Source organism: Gouania willdenowi, chromosome 17, assembly GCF_900634775.1.
Source record: "Gouania willdenowi chromosome 17, fGouWil2.1, whole genome shotgun sequence".
NCBI lineage: Eukaryota > Metazoa > Chordata > Actinopteri > Blenniiformes > Gobiesocidae > Gouania > Gouania willdenowi.
In genome coordinates, this window is record NC_041060.1 from 33,569,219 (window position 1) to 33,588,985 (window position 19,767).

The 19,767-nt window shown below is 38.0% G+C and overlaps 1 protein-coding gene across 2 annotated transcripts; it reads left to right on the forward strand.

The window, feature by feature from the left end:
• The first annotated feature begins 1,823 nt into the window (after positions 1-1,823).
• Positions 1,824-18,309, forward strand: pgap4 (post-GPI attachment to proteins GalNAc transferase 4). Of its 2 annotated transcripts, none has more exons than XM_028472994.1 (3): positions 1,824-1,884; positions 14,110-14,165; positions 15,959-18,309. In XM_028472994.1, exon 3 carries the CDS (start codon positions 16,038-16,040, stop codon positions 17,214-17,216), a length of 1,179 nt encoding a protein of 392 aa, XP_028328795.1. In that variant the 5' UTR covers positions 1,824-1,884; positions 14,110-14,165; positions 15,959-16,037; the 3' UTR covers positions 17,217-18,309. The 2 variants fall into 2 exon arrangements, with proteins under 2 accessions (XP_028328795.1, XP_028328796.1); XM_028472995.1 differs by lacking the exon at positions 1,824-1,884 and adding an exon at positions 1,895-2,039.
• Positions 18,310-19,767: the final 1,458 nt, after the last annotated feature.

Genomic DNA, 19,767 nt, shown 5'->3' on the forward strand with positions numbered 1-19,767 from the left:
CGGCCATGGGGGGGTGGCCTGGGGCTCCCTGGCCCCTGCTCTTTCTGCTGGCCTGGCTGCATCTGCGAACCCAGGGAAGTTCCTGGGTTTGCGGTAGCGGTTTTTGCACATACACTGGTCTACGATGCACTGACACGCCTTGGGACGTGGGATAAAACTCATACTGGGCTTAACTTTAGACACGTTAATCCCAAATACCTGCTTTAGGTACTACCACTCACTCCTTCCCTCTGTCCACAGCCACCACCATTATAGCTAAGCTTCACAATTGTCACTATACTGGCTTGATTACACAACATAATAAGCACAATATATTCTACAACTTCACATCTCACCCTCACTGTAAAATAATCTATTCTTCCCCACCTTTTCTATTTGTAACACTGCTCTCCCTTTTTATATCTTCCCTATAATAAAATATGTCTTACCCTTCCTTAGGGAGGGCTGGTGATGGTCACAATTAAGCAATAAAGTAAATCAATTTATTTTATTGTAATAACAAAACATGCATTGCTGTCTCATAATGATTGCACTTCTTGTAGTGTTGACCTTTGACAGCATGTGCAGACAAGTAGAAAAAAAAGTTTGTTAAAAACATCTTACATTATGTTTCCTTTAGCAAATTACTGAGTGAAGATTGAAGTGAAGATGACAGACTTTTGTGCAGCTAAGGATGCTCCAATCGCCGTTCTGTTGGAACCAGAGCCCGTGAGATCACCTTTCACATGTAAGATATTACAATACTATGACTGTATTAAGGATCATGATAAGTTAATAAATGGTAGTATTTACAATACAAGTCCTGTCACAAAGGAACAGCGGGGCTAACATAGTAGCACTGCAAATGTTTAAAGTATCTTCTGAAGTATCCTTATGTAATACATATTATTTATTGATTCCACTATGTTTTTTGGGTCATTTCTTATCTCTGTCCTGCATGTGTATACCTCCACTGTGGTCTAGTTCTGGGATTTCAACTTGCAGTATTTGCAGTGTAATATAATTATCCATGAGAGCAGTGTTATAACAACACCTCTGACCTTTATAACAAATTCGTAGAAAATTAAGTAAGTTATTGTAATTTAAAATTTACGGAACATCGTTTTCCCGTTATCACAACTTAATTTTCTCGAGATCTTGAGATAGCGAGAGCTTGTTTTCCCATGATTACGGGATAATTATCTCGAGATAATGAAACGTTAGTGTAGTATGATAAATCATTGCCGGAAACGTCATTTAGTGTAACAATGTCAGAGGAGGAGGAGCATAATAGATCACCATCAGGACTTCAGTAAAGTTAGAAAGACCCAAATAATGTCTCATTCTAGCCGTTATGAGGTAGCCAATGAGCTACAAGCTGCAACAAGCTGATCTTCAATACAATTATTGATCATTTCAGCAGGAAATATCACATTGTTTCCTATGAGCAGCTGACGCTGAGACGTTGCACAGGGACCGTCAACAAAGTGCAACTACCGACACAATAAATATTAAATCTTCAATATGTCTGTGATCATGCATAGCAACGTGACCAAACTTTACGTTACTGCGGACGTTGATGGTCTTCATTTGGTCATATGGCAACTCTTATTTAGCTAAAATACCCTTTTGGATATTTTTGATTAAATGTATTTTACATTGATAATTATTATTTTTTTTTTTTTCAATAACTCAAAAATACATTTACAAAATGAGAGGAAAAAACACTTGATTGTAATTTGTGACTTGATGATTTTTATTTGAATATAATGTCTGTGGTTGTAATGTCACCCCGGTTCGTTAGGGGGCGACGGTGCTCCTAAAACTCACCAGCTGAGAATTGACTTTATAGAAGAAGAACAAAAGGCAATAATAGCGACGTCTGTTGCTGAGTCTCGACCCTGGGTGAGTAGTAAACATGTTTAAAATAGTCCTACAGCAGCTCAGGGTCATTCGTGGGTGAACAATAGCACACATTCTGGGCTCTTTATGGACACATGGTGGAGGTTTGGCACGTGGCTGAGGGAGAGGAGATGGAAACTAATGGATCCAAAATAGAGGTAAAAGGAAACGTAAAAATCAGTTTAGGAGCTGTTCCCTTCGGAGATAAGATGGAGATAAGACGGAGATAAGATGGTGCAGGTCACTGAAGCATGGAGTAAAAACACCTATCTGTGTGTCAGTGTATGACATTCCTACCAACAGAAGGCGATTCTACTAAAAACCGGAAACATATCGGACATGCACAGTAGGGCTGCACAATGATGATTATTTGTATTTAATGTTGGGAAAAACATCTGTATTTTTATTCAACTACTTTTTCTTTTTCTTTTAACAAACAATGTATAAATAATTTAGAGTGCCAAAGAAAAGCTTTAAACAAGAATAATGATAAATACTATAAAATTTACCCCAAATTTTAAACTGTGCTATGAGCTAACTATAAATACACTGTTACAGAGTGCGACTCTTTGAAAACAATTACAACGTATAAAGAAAAGGTAATAACATTAAGCTTAAACCTGCAGGCTTTGAGCCAGAAACACCAGCCTGTCAATATTTTCTGTCTTGAGTGTACGCTGGATTAATCAATATATACTAACTAATTAGGTACTTATGTCAATCAACTCATGGAGGCGTGTCGACAGTGCAACACGAGTGCCCTCCCACCTAAAAAACCCTAAAGCTGCGTTCACACCGAATGCGTCTTCTGCGACAGAACGCATCTGCCGCACAAAACATACCGCAGGGTCCACAGGATAAAAAAAATGTCCCCATTCGCACAATATGCACGTCTGAAGCGAAGCCCCACCCACCAGTGACTCGTCCAACTCAGTGAGTTTCACTGCCTGCTGAAGCGAGGAGCTGTGCTCCTTTTCTCCTTTCACAAATGTGAACCACCAGTGAAAAAAGCCGATGTGATTAGCGGCTAATGCTATCCTAGCTCAGTACCGACTTTCAAAGATGAAAACTACAGAGAGAACTTTTACCTGCTACTACCACCTCCTCTCTGATTCTCCTCCACGCCAAATCCTTCCTAGTCCTGTCCCGGTTATAAAGGTTGTGTCATACAGATCCAGGTGGTCACACACAGCTTCTACTCAATGGTTGAATAGGTGAACAGACCAGTGTCCGTGTTGACGGCCTGACGTCATCGTCAACAAAGACTCTGATTGGCTTTTGTCATGCGAAACAGTCGCAGGAGTTCAATATTTTCAACTCTTGCGAGTGTGCGGATATGCGTAAAATCAGGAGCGCAGTGGCACGGCCAACGCACTTGATGTACGGATCGGACCGCACTGTCGCACTGGAAAGATTTTGCATCTGGGACGCATCTCTCCATTGACTTTGTATGTAATCTGGACGTACGGACATTTTGTGACGCATCCGGTGTGAACGCAGCATAAAATTCTTCAGTTTTCTAGTCTGTCGCTCACTTTCACGTTAGGTTAACAAAGTATTATCATGTCAGCTTGTTGCTGAGCCGCACCGGTTGTGTGCGCCGACACACACAGGGCAACAAGTGCGCACCCAGCCGATGTGACCTACTGTACATGTGTGTCCGAACCTGGCCCCACCCATCTAGCTGTGTCGGGCTCGGTCAGGTATGAGAATCTCAGAGTAAAAACAAAGAGGGAGAGGTATAGACTAGGAGTCAGGGATCCTGATTTTTTTTCATAACTGACATCGTACACCTTAAATGTTCCAATCTTATTTTATTGTAAAACATTGAACAAAACCTGTGAAACAATACAAACGTGTTGTTTTAACTGCACATAAGGTAGTTATCACAACTATAAATAAAATAAAATGCACAGCAGAATTTTGGTTTTACAAATAAAGAAAATGACAGCGTTTGGGGTAGGTGATAAAATAATAGTTTACAGGACAAACTAACAAAACATCTTAAAGCACCAATAAAGTGTCCTGAGTTTTAAGTTTCCTTTTGGACAAAAATAAGAAATGTCCAAATGCAGCAGCTTTGTGGATATTTAAATGTAAAAATATTATTCTAAAAATAACTTGCAACAGCTGACAGGACAAAAGCTAAAAGTCAAAATATTTTACAGAAATAATAAAATCAGTTTATGCAAATGCCACGTGCCCGTCATTGACCGAAAAGGTTTTCTTTCTTTCTTTCTTTCTTTCTTTCTTTCTTTCTTTCTTTCTTTCTTTCTTTCTTTCTTTCTTTCTTTCTTTCTTTCACTCTTTCTTTCACTCTTTCTTTCACTCTTTCTTTCACTCTTTCTTTCACTCTTTCTTTCACTCTTTCTTTCACTCTTTCACTCTTTCTTTCTTTCACTCTTTCACTCCCCAGTGTTGAAACCAACTCACCTACTTTTAACCCACTAAACCATTATGTAGAGTCTCAAAAATTAAAGCAAAATTCAATCGCGCGCTTCTCTAGTTTCTGGCTATTTTCGATTTTAAAAATGCAAAAATTTGAAGTATGCCAAAAATGCATAATGAGATAGGAATTGCCAAAAAAATTAATTCATCGTAGAATCATGAATATTGACACAGAAGTCGATAGGGATGTAACGATTCACTCAACTCCCGAAACGATTCGATTCACGACACTGGGTTCACGATACGATTCTCTCACGACTTATTTTACAAAATGGGACTGTATATAAATGACTGAAAAATATTCCTTTATTTTTTTTGGGAAAATACTATACTATTTTTCATTGTCAAAAGAATCCCTTGATAAACTATTCAAAACAATGCAATTTAACTACAAATAAATCTTGAATGAAATAAATAAAGGAATAATACAAATGAAGTAGAAGCCTATTATTTAAATTCTGGTTCTATAGTAAACAATACAAAACTGCATAATAGTTATTTTTCTTTTTAAAAGTGCAACTGAAAATGTATTTTGTGCATTAACAATTGGATTTAAAAAAAACAAAAAAAAACAGTCATTTTACTGTATTTATGGCAGATATTTGTTTGAACCAAAAGAGGGCGCTGGTAACCCAGTGGTCGGTTGGCATGCAGCTAATCTAGCAGTGAAGAAGAGATGCTATGCTAGCAGACAGAGCTAATAGAAAAACGTGACTTTTACAGATATTCACGCAGTATTACAGATATTCTTTCGGTGCTAAAGGGGTAAGGAATCATTTATGAATATGTTTAAGAGTAGAAGGCGGCCAGAAAGAAAGAATTAGCAGATTTCGCTCACCGCCAACACTTTTGGATAGCGTTCCTCTGCTGGTTAAAAAAAGTACAGCGATTCAATTTTCACAGCATAGATGTAAACCTTGATACCTATTAATCGATTTTTCACTGCCATACGATTAATCGTTACATCCCAAGAAGTAGACTATGACAAGTCAAGTAAAAAATATTAAGACCAAGCCAAAAAATACACAGGAAGTCCAGAATCTTAATTTGAAATTTGCAAAATTGCTATTTTCGCTCACGTTGTATTTTAATGCAACCGACCGTCTGATTGGCTGTTCGTGTTTACTACACCGGCAAGAATGAAACCCATGAAGACAGCTCCACTTTGACAGAAACTCCCTTCAAAACAAACAAGCTAAAGTTCTGTCTTGCCTGGACGTGTGCACGGCTTACAGTCACAAACACGAGACAATACATGGCAGAAGCACCGGACCCGAGCCGTGAGTCTGCCGCGGCGTCGTTGTCGTCAGTGCCATCACTAATTTTGCTCAAAAAACTAAACTCCAAAAGTCCTATTTGGAACTATTTTGGCTTTAAACGAGGCAGAGACGGTAAAACAATAGGAGATCCACTGTGCAGGCGCTGTCACCAGTTATAGGAGCCAAAGGAGGGAACACTTTTATTGTTTGTTTTTCCGCATTTTGTTATTTCAATGTTCAAACAATATTTACAAATTATATACATACAAAGGAGGAATTACATCCAGTCTCATAAAACACCAGTGACATCATCCAGAAAATACATACAAATATAGTTTTCTCAGGGAATCAGTTCCTGTTTATTGTATTTTATCCTCTATGGTTTATTATGTTGGAGAAGAAGCGTTGTTGTCAAATAGTTTTGTTTTTTTTAAAGACAGTGGATATTTTTATTAGGGAAACATAAATGATGTGCAAAGGAAACTGAATGATTATTTTTTTTAATTTCAACCATATAAATTCTAACTTAATGTATTGGTTTTTTATTGCTTATATGCTTTTGTTCATAAACTCTTGTCATGCACCAAACAACACTGTAAGTAATTAATAAGTATTTCTAACTTGTACAAATACATTGCAGATCATAAAAATAATAATAATAAAAAAAGGCTTCATTATCGCAATATTACCCGGAACCGTGATACTTTGTCTGGTATAGTATCGTGGTTACTCATTTTGTTATCGTGACAGCTCTAGTTAGTACAACAACACGGCAAAGGCGGCGCAGATTGCCGAAGGCGGTGTAATTTGGTGAAGGCAGCGTGGCAAAGGCGAGGGCCGTTTATCGCCCTTTGCGGCTATATGTATTTATTATTATTTATTTATTTAGCTTTTGTGCTGTCGGCTGTTGCAAGTTATTTTTAGAATAATATTTTTACACTTAAATATCCTCAAAGCTGCTGCATTTGGAAAAGTTTTGCTCTACAAGGAAACTTAAAACTTAGTACCAGTGTTTGGAACAACGGCGTTTAAATAACGGTGCTTTTTTTCAGTAACGGGGTAATCTAACTAATTACTTTTTACGTCGTTACAGCGCCGTTAACGTCACTGAACGTTAAATGCGGTGCGTTACATGTATTGATTGAATAAACTGTTTTCCGAAAGCACCCCTAGCTTCATACACAGCTGTAGTGAGGAGGTGGGTTATAAACAAGATCAGTGAATATGATTGGCTAAGGCGGCGTCATGTTTCATGGTAGCCAATCAAAGCCAGTGTTTTTACACATGTACCAGCACACACGCCACACACACAACCAATACAGATTTGATGAATCAGCAGTGATCAGTCTGATGAAAAGTTGGCATTTTTAAGGTGGCGATACAAACACTACTTTAAATTAAAGGCAAGAACGTGTATGTGAAGTGTTCATTATATCCAGGAGTGAAGAGTTTGTCCACATCTTTTGTAAGCAACTCAAATTTAATGAAACACCTCACAACGACACACATCTAAAAAATCAGAATTCTTTGACATATAGCAACTTTTTTTTTTTTTTTTTAAAGTAAAGCAAATAGTTACTTTCCTTTGTAATGAGTTACTTTTATTATAGAGTAATTCAGTTACTAACACAGTTACTTTTTGGATCAAGTAGTGAGTAACTATAACTAAAACGTTTTTAAAGTAACGTTCCCACCACAGCTTAGGACACTTTATTTGTGATTTAAGATGTTTTATTAGTTTGTCTTGTAGGTTATCATTTTATCATCTACCCCAAACCCTGTGATTTTCTTTTTGTAAAACCAAAATTATGCTGTGCACTTTATTTTAGTCAAAGAGGTCCAAACAGATATGCAGTGGAACCTGTTAACGTTTAAAGGAACTGATATAATTTAGTATTTTGGACAGTAATGTTCAAAACTTTTAATTTATATTTGTGATAACTACCTCATGTGCAATTAAAACCACATGTTTCTATTGTTTCACAGGTATTGTTCAATGTTTTACAATAAAATAAGATTGGAACATTCAATGTCAGTTATAAAAAAAAAAATCGGGATCGGCCAAAATTGGTATCGGCCTGTCAGGCTTTTAACTCATTGAGTGCCATTCACGTCTATAGACGTGAATTGTGTTTTTCGGCTGGGGTTGCTAGGAGACAGTGTGGTGTAGTAAATGATGTAGTGACCAACGGGTGGCAGCAGCGCACCTTTGGATGAGAGATCGCTCGTAATGGGCAGAGCTCAGAGGGAGAGGAAAGGAGTTTACAAGACAGAAAATGGCGCTACGAGAGTTGATGCTGAAGTTCCCAGCAGCTCACACTCAACCAGAGCATGTGTGGAACTAAGTGGACTATTGTCACGATTGTGAGAGAAAGCAATAAAAACTAGAACTGCAAGCAGTTATGAAAGGGGGCCAAGCCTTCCCGCGTGACTCGGCCCCCGGGTTCCGCGGAGCCCGTGGAAGTACGTCACGAAGGATGACGGGCTCGTGGCGAGCGTCAGGACACAGGCCAACGTGCCATTTGCTGTGAACAGGTGGATATGAAGTTTTGGAAGATGTGATTTGAAGTGTGAAATTTTTCAGGCCAAAATGCGTTTGCCCCCATTTTAGCGCCACCTAGTGGTGCACTTTTTGGTATGGGTGATCTGTGTGCTCTTCTATGGTTACCCTGTAAATTCCACATCCCTCAACATAATACTTCAGCTGAAATAAAGGTTTGTTTATTCATATGTTATGTAGTAATAAGCCACACCAACTTTGACCAATTGCGAATAAATTTGAGATTGGCCTCAGGAGGGACCCAAGATCATACCCACCAAATTCGGTAAAAATTGGTCCTGCCATTTAAAACATACAAATATTCCATTATTGCAGCGCCCCCTAGTGGTGCAATTTATTAAAATTTTGCTTATACCCTTACAGTCACATGCCAACCAAAGAGCTCAGATTTGGTGTTGTTATCATTTATTTTGATCGAGATATGCAACAGTTATGCATTTTTATAGCTCGCTAGAAAAATTTACTCAGTAATTATCTGCGCATATTTTGAGCCAACAAAATTATTTTATCAACTTTAGATCAGGTCCAACTGAAGACGCTACGAGCCAAGTTTCACACTGATTGGACAAAACCCCAAAGAGGAATTTGAAAAAGTATCTTTTTGATATGTCGTGACTTACAAAGAGCAATGTGCTGTGGGAGTGGGCGTGGCCTATGTCAGATGATGAAACTCTTTGTTAGGAACATGTGGATATGAAGTTTATAAAGATGTGAATTAAATTGTGAAAGTTAGAGGCAAAAATGTTTTTGCAATTATAGCGCCACCTAGTGGCGCAATTTTTGGTATGGGTGGTCTGTGTGGTCTTCTGTATCTACCCTGTAAATTTTACAGCCCCCAACATAATATTTCAGCAGAAATAAATGTTTGTTTATTTATGAGTTATTATGTCATTCGCCACGCCCACTTTGACCATTCATGAATTACTATGAGATATCGCCTCAGGAGGGACCCAACATCATACCCTCCAAATTTGGTAACAATTGGTCATGCCAATGAAGAGATATAAATATTCGTTATTTGTAGCGCCCCCTAGTGGCCAACATCATTCAAATTTGGCGCATACACTCACGGTCACATGTTAACTAAGGATCTCAGATTTGGTGTTAGCATTTATTTTGACCGAGATACGCGCCAGTTTGCATTTTTATAGCTAGCTAGAAAACTTTACTCGCTAATAATTTGCGCATAATTTACCCAAACAAACTCATAGGGTTAACTGGAGATTACGTCCAACTGAAGACTCTACGTGCCAAGTTTCACGCTGATTGGACAAAACCCGAAGGAGGAGTTCGAAAAAGTATGTTTTCCAGTTTTTGGGATTTTGCGCCGAGAAAAGTTTAGGCGGAAATGGGCGTGGCCTAGCCCAAATGATTCAGTCCTATTCAATGAATCTGTGGATATGAAGTTTTTAAATTTGCAACAAACGGTGTGGGAGATATTGGCCAAAACGCGTTGACCTTTGTTATAGCGCCACCTGCTGGCGGACAATTTTTGAATTTTTGCGTCCAAGGTACACGGGGTGGTCTGGACCCAACCCTCAAAGGGCACCGCCCTACCTTGCACGGTTTAGCCTGCAGCACCACTTTTACCGGGGGAAACATAATAAATATAATAATAAAAACCCTTGCGATTACAATAGGGTTCCTAGCACCGCTGGTCCTAGGAACCACGTATGCTTACATACGCGGTTCCCTGGCCCCGCGGGCTTGGCCCCCTAAAAAACGGGGCAAGTGCTGACACTCGGCATATCCGGGATGAGGAGGAAGTTGCGTGTGTGGAGAATGGAGGAATGCCAAAATACAGTAAGAAATCCATTCAACTCTGACCCAGATAGTAAAATAATAATAATGTTACCATCAAAAGCCTGGTCTCAGTGTTGTTTTTGTAGTTTTATAGAAGGAAACCAATGTTGAGGTGTCCCTAAAGCAACAAAAAAAATAATTAGCTTCAAAGTCACTGAGGTTTTTTCAGACAAAGGCTTTTTTCTCAGCTTTTTGTCACAAACTGGTGATTTGTGTGAAACTTGCCTTCATTCAACTGCTGATTACGGAAGAACGGAACAAGCTAGAAACAAAATTAATTTTTCTGATGAAAGTAGAGTGTCTAATCTTTCAGAATCTGGTTTCAGATGTCAGATTGTCATACAAAATATTCTGTGGGTGTTTAAAAATGAGTCAAAATGCTCTAAAACGGCTGGCACTGAGGGGGTAGAAATGTTGAAAATGGCTGGCACTGAATGAGTTAAACAGATCGGCGATCGGTAATTGGCCAGAAATCGGTGCACCCCTATGACAGAATGAACATGGCACAGGTTAGTTATTCTCACACTTATTACAGTCACTTATACATTAGTGCAGGGGTCACCAATCCTGGTCCTCAAGGGCTACTATCCGGCATGTTTTAGATGTTTCCCTCTTCCAACACACCTGATTCAAATGATTAACTAATCATCAAGCTCTGCAGAAGCCTGATAACGATCCTGGTCATTTCAATCAGGTGTGTTGGAAGAGGGAGACATCTAAAACATGCTGGATAGTGGCTCTTGAGCACCAGGATTGGCCACGCCTGCATTAGTAGAAGATTTTTATTCAAATCCAAAGCCATGAACTCCATCATTTTCCTTGTAGTATCTTTGCTCTTTTCACAAATTTGCGCTCTCAGTGGACAACTGGCTCTTTGGTCCGCTAGCTTTAGCTTCAGCATTAGCTTGATTGCTAACTTCAAATGCTGCACACCTAGCGGTGTGGTGGTTTCTTAAAAGGTAAATTGAATTCAAACTCCTCCTTCTCACCTATAAAGCCCTTAATAATCAATCAGGTCCCCTCCTACCTCACAGATCTGCTCCACCCCTACACTCCCTCCCGTAACCTCCGCACCCTGATGCAAACCTCCTCACTGTCCCCAGGACCCAGCACAGAACCTGGGGGGACAGCGCTTTCTTTGTAGCTGCCCCCACCCTATGAAATTCCTTACCAAGCCACATCCGCAACTGCACTGACCTCCAATCCTTCAAATCACTACTGAAAACTCACCTGTTTCACTCAGCTTTTAGCGTTTAAACCACCCACTCACTTCTTTTCTCTGTCATATTTTCTTCTATAAGTGCTCTTGTTGTTTTAATGCTGTAAAGTGTCTTTGAGTGTCTCGAAAAGCGCTTTTAAATAAAATGTATTATTATTATTATTACTTTTATTAAATGAAGTAGCATTTTGTTTCAGCTCCACCAAGGCTTATTTCCGCGTTCTGAATTACAAATTGCGACCATTTGCTTTTTTTTGTGTAAAACTGCCGGCATGCCAAGCTAACGGCTGCTCCGGCTGTTGTTGAATGTGCGATATTTAATAGGGATGTAACGAGTCACTCAACTCCCGATACGATTCGATTCACGATACTGGGTTCACGATACGATTCTCTCACGATTTATTTTACAAAATGGGACTGTAGACAAATGATGACTGAAAAATATTCCTTTATTTTTTTTGGGAAATAAACTAGAAAATACGGTACTATTTTCCTTTTATTTTTCATTGTCAAAAGAATTCCTTGATAAACTATTCAAAACAATGCAATTTCACCAAAAATAAATCTTGAATGAAATAAATAAAGGAATAATACAAATGAAGAAGCCTATTAGTTTAAATTCTGGTTCTATAATAAACAATGCAAAATTGCATAATAGTTCTTTTTCTTTTTAAAAGTGCAACTGAAAATGTATTTTGTGCCTTAACAATTGGACTTTAAAAAAACAAAAAAACAGTCATTTTACTGTATTTAGGTCAGATATTTGTTTGAACCAGCAGAAGGCGCTGGTAGCCCAGTGGTCGGTTGGCATGCAGATATCTTGCAGTGAAGAAGAGATGCTATGCTATGAAAAATGTAACTTTTACAGATATTCAAGTGATATTACAGATACTATTTCAGTGCTAAAGGGGTAATGAATCATTTATTAACATATTTAAGAACCAGCCACAGTCAATATGTTAGTCTTTCTGGACAAAAATCTTAAGGTGTGATATTCCTGTACGCCAGAGTGTTTCACTGTTTACATTTTCATTGAAATTATATATATATTTGTTTGTTTTTAATTTATAATTTTGTCATTTCGACTTTTTTTGTAAGGCCACAGAAGAATTTTTTATTTATGTTTTTTAATATATATAACATTTGTCCATTCTATGTTTGAGTAAAGTGTATGAATGTGTAAACATTGCACCAATAGTTGTGGCATGTTCCAGCCACTGGTAATTTATACATCATTTTTCATCACTGATTAGATTTCATTTTCAGTGAACTTTTATTTATTAGTCTTGTTTGTTAATTTATCTGATTGTATTTGCAGTTGCACTACTTTGTGATTTTTATAATCTGTAACTTTTGCTGTTTGCACAGTTTATTTTCTGCCTGTGTACCAAAAAGATTTAATAATAATAAATAATAGATTCTGTTCTCACGTTTCAGACTGGTTTGCTGTCACTCACTACATTTTATCAGTACACATGTACTACTTCAACTTAATTGATGTAGTTTATTAGCCGTTCTCGTTATTTTGGTAATAGATTTATAATAAAAAAGATTAGGCTGAATTTTTTTTATTTATATTTATCGTTATGGTGTAATTTTTAATTTTATTGTGGCACTCCTCGTCCTCCATAATTAGGGAGAAAATATTTATTCCTTGTTATTGTTTGCCAGAGTTTAATAATCATTTATTTACCACTGCGAAATTTACAATATTTTTTAATAAATATTTTTTTTGTTATTGTGTCCATGGTTCCTGTTGTGAACATAAATGTACATCAGAGTGAGGTAACCTTTAAATAAATAAATAAAAATACAACTTTTTCTAATAATAAAAGCATTGTTACAAAAATTACATTGTTAACTAGAAAAGCACTCGGAGAGCGCAGACCTCATACTGTGATTTCCACCCTATGTTGTAGTCCTACATTGATTTTAGATACACTATTAGATTCATTGATAATGAAAACATACCTTTAGCATTTGAAATAACAATGATATTATTAATTGTTATTAAAATATTGCAAACTTGTTACAAATCATGCTGTGTGAAGTTTCTAGCTAGTTATAAAAAGCAAACTGTATCTCGGTCAAAAAATGCTGACAACACTGAATCTGAAATCCTTGGTTGGCATGTGACTGTGGAGGTACGAGTTTAATTTGAATAATTAAGGCCACTAGGGGGCGCTGCAAACATGGGATATTTATGTCTTTTAAATGTCAAGACTGATTTTTACCAAATTTGATGGGTATAACTTTGGATTGCTCCTAAGGCCATATCACAAAGTTCATTGTGATTGGTCAAAGTGGGCGTGGCGTATTACAACATAAACAGCAAACATTTATTTCAGTATTATGTTGAGGGCTGTGAAGTTTACAGGGTAGCTATAGAAGAGCACACAGACCACTCATACCAAAAAAATGCACCACTAGATGGCGCTTTAATGGTTGCAAACGCATCTTGGCCTCTAACTGTCACGTTTTAAATCATACCTTCATAAACTTTATATCCACGTGTTCACTGCAAATTGCACGTTGGCCTGTGTCCTGACGCTCGCCCCAAGCTCATCATCCTTGATGTAATTCCCTGGACTCCGCAAAACCTGGGGGCTGAGTCACACGGGAAGGTTTGGCCCCCCTTTTATAACTGCTCTCAGTTCTAGTTGTTATTATTATCCCCCACCACAAAGTGGAAAGGGGGATATTGGTTTGAGATAGTAGTTTTATATTCTGATGTGATAATATTGTCTTATGTCGACATCTAAGTTCTTAGATTTAGGACATTTAGGAAAATGTTGTGAGTTATAATGACAACCAATCTGACGGGGGATGTTGATGACTATCTTCTTGTTAAAACTGCTTTCACATCCAATTAAGACCATGGACACAAACATGTAAAAATAGTTCTTCTGCTGTAGATTGATTGGTTTTCTTTCACATAGGGATTCAACAAGTGCTCAGAGGGAGGCAGATGATCCCTTCATGGTGACAGAAACAGGTACGGTGTGATTAAGTACATTTTAATTTTTTATTTTTCAGCATCGACCTAAATTACACTAACAGAAAAACTTATGTTTTTAGTGTTAAAAATGTACACAAACACTGATACTGTGTGTAATATTCTCTGCACTAGACCTTTACACTTGGATGGAAATTCTCCATATCAAATTATTGTGAATCTGCTCTTTTCCGTATTGATATGAAAGAATTGAAAAGCAATCAGGGTTTTTTTTTTTCTCCAAAATTTACCAATTTATGCAAAGTTATAGAAAATAATAAAGCCTTATAATAAATAAGTAGCTTTAGTCACAACTTTTGAAACAATATTTGGAAAAACCTGCAGCAAAATAAGCCATTTTAGGACATAACAATTGCAGAAATTGGTCGCGAAATTCTAAAGGTAATGAGAAATAGGAATTATATAATCTATAATCTAGGGCTGCACAATTATGGCCAAAACGATAATATCAAATACTTTGATCAATATTGTAATCACAATTATTTATCATTTTTGTCAAAAATCTGTTTTTATTTTGCACTGCTTTAGAATAAACAAACAATATATGAACAGTTTACAGTGCAAAAATGATGCTTTAAATAAAAATGATACCAATAAAAAAGAAATGAACCCAAGAATATAAAATGTACACGGGTTAACTGAATAGATGGTTGAAAAGTGAAATCGACCAGTGTGTTTGTTTATTTGACAGTTTTTTACATAGTGATATTGAGTTGACTTCATTTTAAAGATAAGTGTTCAAAATAAACACGTTTAAATTCTACCTTTTTTCATCGCGGTCCTTTTTTCGAATAGGTTAAAAAAAAAGATATTGACTAACCTTGAACACAATTACCCAGCCCTACATTTTTACTTGTTTTATGTTTGTTTTTTGATGTTTTGTGTGTGTGTTTTTTGTCAGTCATTTCGTAGAGCCAGACCGATATGGGATTTGTAGAGCTGATGCCGATACGGATATTGGGTTTTTAAAGTTGATATCCAATATGTCTGTTGATATATATGAAATAAGAACATTGATATACACAGAATAACCTGTAAATGAACACAATTTCTTATCCTTCAGTAGATGCTTTGATGCTTTCCTTATGAAAGAATTCGTAGGGATACATCAAAGCACAGCTTCAAGGTACCGTATTTTTCGGACTATAAGGAGCACTTAAAATCCTTTAATTTTCTCAAAAATCGACAGTGTGCCTTATAATCAGGTGCGCCTTATGTATGAAATTAACTACTGTGCTTCAACATACTGAACTGAAAAAGTGAGTGTATTGTTCTGTATTTCATGTTAAACCTGAACAATGTTGAGAGTTATTGTGAATGAGTTGAATAAAGTTTGACTTATCTGACTATTTTATTTCGCTTAATGCGTCTTAATAATAATAATAATAATAATAATGATAACAAACCGGTGCGCCTTATAGTCCGAAAAATACGGTACTTACTGTGCTAACATTGGTACGCTAAGTACCACTATTAGTACGTTGTTTTTTTTATTTTGTTTTTTTTTGTAATCTGAAGTAGATGGCACCAAGATTTAGATGACTGATATGGCAGTCGAAACGTGTCAGGAGATCAAAGTAAATTTCCTGAAACCATTAATTTTCTTGTTTTCCACTTCTGCCTAAAGTGAACAATGTTGAGCAAAAAAACCAAACTAATGCCAAACGGTTTACTTTCTGAAAAGAGCCACGCTGTGTTTCCATCTTGATTATTGTTCTGCTTTTGAATGAGTTTTGTAATTGTCTCTTTGTTTTTCTCCACATCTCTTCCAGGATTCAAAGAGCTTGAGTTGGTTCCACAGCTGCATTAGAACCCTCTGCAGTCCTACATCTAGAACTGCTCCTGATCTCAATGCCTCATCTGACAAAGTTGTTCCAGCACGTGCGATGGTCCAGTGCTTTAGTTCAAGCTCTGTCCTTGTCCGTCATCACGTTCTGTGTGGTGCTGCCTTTGTGCTGCCATCAGCTGCTTTACTCCTATTTCTTCATTCGATCCTTTTATCTGGATTCTGTGAGTGAGAAGGTGTTGGAAGAGAACTTTAAACACGGACAGGACGCGCTGCTGTTCTGGCAAAGTAAAAACGCCACAGCGCTGCACGCGTTTGCGAACGTTTCCCATCGTCCTCAGCTGCTGGTTGTTGTGATCAGTGTGAGACGCAGCAATGGCCAGGACTTCCACTATCTGCTACAGGTGATGCAGAGGCTGAGCAGCCTGGTGGGAGCGTGTGGGGCGCGGCCATGTGCGGAGGTGCTCGTCTGCGACGTGGAAAGTGGCCCTCTGGAAAACAAGGATGTGCGACTCCTGCAGCCTCACTTCCAGGTGATCCGGCGCTCGCAGCAGAACGCCCACAAACCCGTGAACATGTTTGAAAAAGAAAAGAGGGATTATGTGTTCTGTATCCGTAAAGCTTGGTCCATCGCTAAACCCCAGCACGTGCTCGTGCTTGAAGACGACGCTTTGCCCAGAGCCGATTTCTTCCCAGTGATCAATAACTTGCTGTCTCGGGGCTTTGCCTCGGATACGCTTTATATCAAACTGTATCATCCAGAAAGGCTGCAGCGCTACTGGAACCCGGAGCCGTACCGTCTCCTGGAGTGGGTGGGCATCGGCTGGGTTGGAGCCACCATCCTTCTGCTCCTCGGTCGTTTTTGGAATCCTTGGTCGTTCACGTTCACGTTCTCAGGCCTTCACTTCCTGTTTCTCACGCTCTACGTCATGGGTGTTGTGGAGCTGCTGGGGCGACATTACCTCCTAGAGGCTCGCCGACTCTCCCCGCAGCTCTACGCCGTCAGCCCCGCCACAGAGTGCTGCACGCCCGCCATGTTGTTCCCTGGCACCGCCTCGCTGAGAGCTGCGCGCTACCTGGACGCCTCCTTCTGCGTCAAAGGCTACGCCAAAGACATGGTTTTATATAAAATGGCGAGAACAATCCCAGGAGAGAGATCTCACAGCATCGAACCGAACCTCGTCGCTCACATTGGATCTTATTCATCAGTCAGGCCCAACCCATCCAGGCCCAAAGTCCTGTGACTAAACACAAATTGACTGAAATCTAAATCATCTGTGGGTCGTTGGGGTTTGTTTGTCATGTTTTAGAGCAGAAATGGGAAACTGGCAGCCCGGGTCAATAACAGAACTATACAAAACAATCACCAAAATACACAATAATTACTCCAACAAACATGCAAAATTACAAAAATTAACTAAATACAATGAATTTGGGCAAAATGACTCCAAAAAATATCAGACTAAATTACATTAAAAACATAAAGTGAGAGAAAACTATACAAAATGACTCCAAAAACACACAAAACAAAAACAGACAATCACATGTTTGTGACCCCGCTGTGATAAAAGTTGCCCATCTCTGTTTTAGACCAATTTTCACAATGATTACTTATGTTGTTTGAATCCTGAAGATTGATTTGCCAATCAAGTTTGAATGAATAGTCGTGTTTAAAGAAATGTATCCATTAATATAATGCACACATTATACACAAACACACATTGTGTTTAAATTTACCCTGTTTAAAAACAAATAAATGTATAATTCATTATTTTTCCTGAAATTCTTTTCACAAATTCTTCTAATAACGGCTTGATATTTATTTTTCTACATTAAATGCTGTTAGTGCTTTAAAAATACATGCAAAAAATAAAAATAAAATACAACTCTGAGTCAGGAGAAAAAAATAAGTGTTACTTTAGGGTTCCAGTTTACTGATTGCCTGGGCAACACATTTTAGATCGCATAAAAGAAAAAGTTCAACATAATGTGAACTAGACTAGACAGATATAAATTATATATAAAGTATGTACGGCACTGACAATATCAGAGCAATAAGTGACAGTTTAGGACCTCCTCATGTCTCAGAGTGAGCTATAGAAAAACCTCTGTCATGTATCAGACTAAATGGACTCATGACTCAGCAAAACCTCCGTCAAATGAAAGGCGGTCCAATGACACGGCCTCAGGTTTCAAAATAAAAGTCGTCAGACTCAACATTCTCAGAACTTAAAACACGACATGGCGTTTTATTTTGAAGGAACCGGAAGTATGCATGAAAAAGTACGTTGAAAAGCCATTCTTTTGCTTTAAAAAAAAAAAAAAAAAAAGTTAAGGTATATCAATGTGTTGTTTGATTAATAAATACAGAGTTAAATACATGGGCGGAGCTTAAGATTCTTGCTGGGTGGGGCAAAAAAAAGAGATATGTGTCAACCACAATGTGTGTAACAAACAATAACGAGAAATTGATTAGTAACATAACTGATAATGTTGAATACAAAAGATGTGCGTCAACTACATCAATTAATATTGTAAATTCATGATTCATTTTTGCTGCAGTACCATAACATGAACTGCTACAATCCAAAATGTTTGAAATGTTCGGCACTTCCTGTAATTTAAAGAAGGAGAGAGTAAAGTTGCTCAAATTAAGCAGTGTTATTATTTATGATGTTCTACATGATATATGATAGAACACTGGATGCATGTGCTTTAATATGTGAGATACACATTAACATGGAGGGATAAACTTTCTAACAGTTGTAAATCACTAAGGTAAACAACAGGTCAGAGAGAATAAAGAGATCCATAAGGATTAAAAAGCATTTAAATGTCCAACAATGTAGATTATGACATTAAAAGTCTCTAATATTGTTACTCTGCCTTCGCTAAACGTTGAATGCATGTGCACTCCCGTGGCGGCCAGGGGACGCCGATTTTGTCGTTGGAGTAGATTGGAACAACGCCGCTCAATCCAACGCGTTCTATCCAGACAAGTGCACACTGAGCACGGGGTTTACTCGTTGGCTTTTTCAGCCGCTTGTTTTCTTGGTACATCACTACAAACAACAGACTAGTGAGTCTATGGAGCACCCACTGTGTCCGCCATGTTGTAAACAAAGCTCTGAGCTGCTACGGGAAGCAGGAGGGTCAAATATCATCGGCCGCTGGTCCTTTAGCACTTTTTTACTTGGTTTTATTTTGTGAAGCTTTGAATTTTATATTGGAGTTTTCTAACCCCCCCCCCCCCACACACACACACACACACCTCCTCCCACGAACTCTGCATATGGTGAAACGACATACTGTATCTTAACCTTTAAAAATAAATAGAAAATAACAGCTTTCAATGTACTCTCATATCTGAAGCAGCACATTTTGATGAAATGTTTATTTACAGTTTCTTCACTTTACGTCATGTTGTGTTTTACGTCCTGAGTCTGATGACTTTTATTTTGAAGCCTGTGGCTGTTTCATTTTACAGAGGTTTTGCTGAGTCATGGGTCCGTTTGTTCTGATCAATGACAGAGGTTTTTATAATAATATAATTTGTTTTATTTAAAAAGCGCCTTTAAAGCCACCCAAGGACACTTTCATTTTTGTAGAAACTATATTTGTCCCTGGGGAGCAGTGAGAACAATCAGGGTTAAGGTAAGGGACCTGCTCAACATCCCATGGTGTTGGCCCAGGTGAGATTTGAACCAGTGACCCTCTGATTACTGAATAAAACCTGAATAATAAAAACAGTATAATGTCCACCGTACTGCAGGATCTACGTTTCAATTTCCTTTT

Bases quoted from the DNA above. Each gene is read 5' to 3' on its own strand.
- pgap4 (XM_028472994.1), top strand. From the start codon at position 16,038: ATGCCTCATCTGACAAAGTTGTTCCAGCACGTGCGATGGTCCAGTGCT.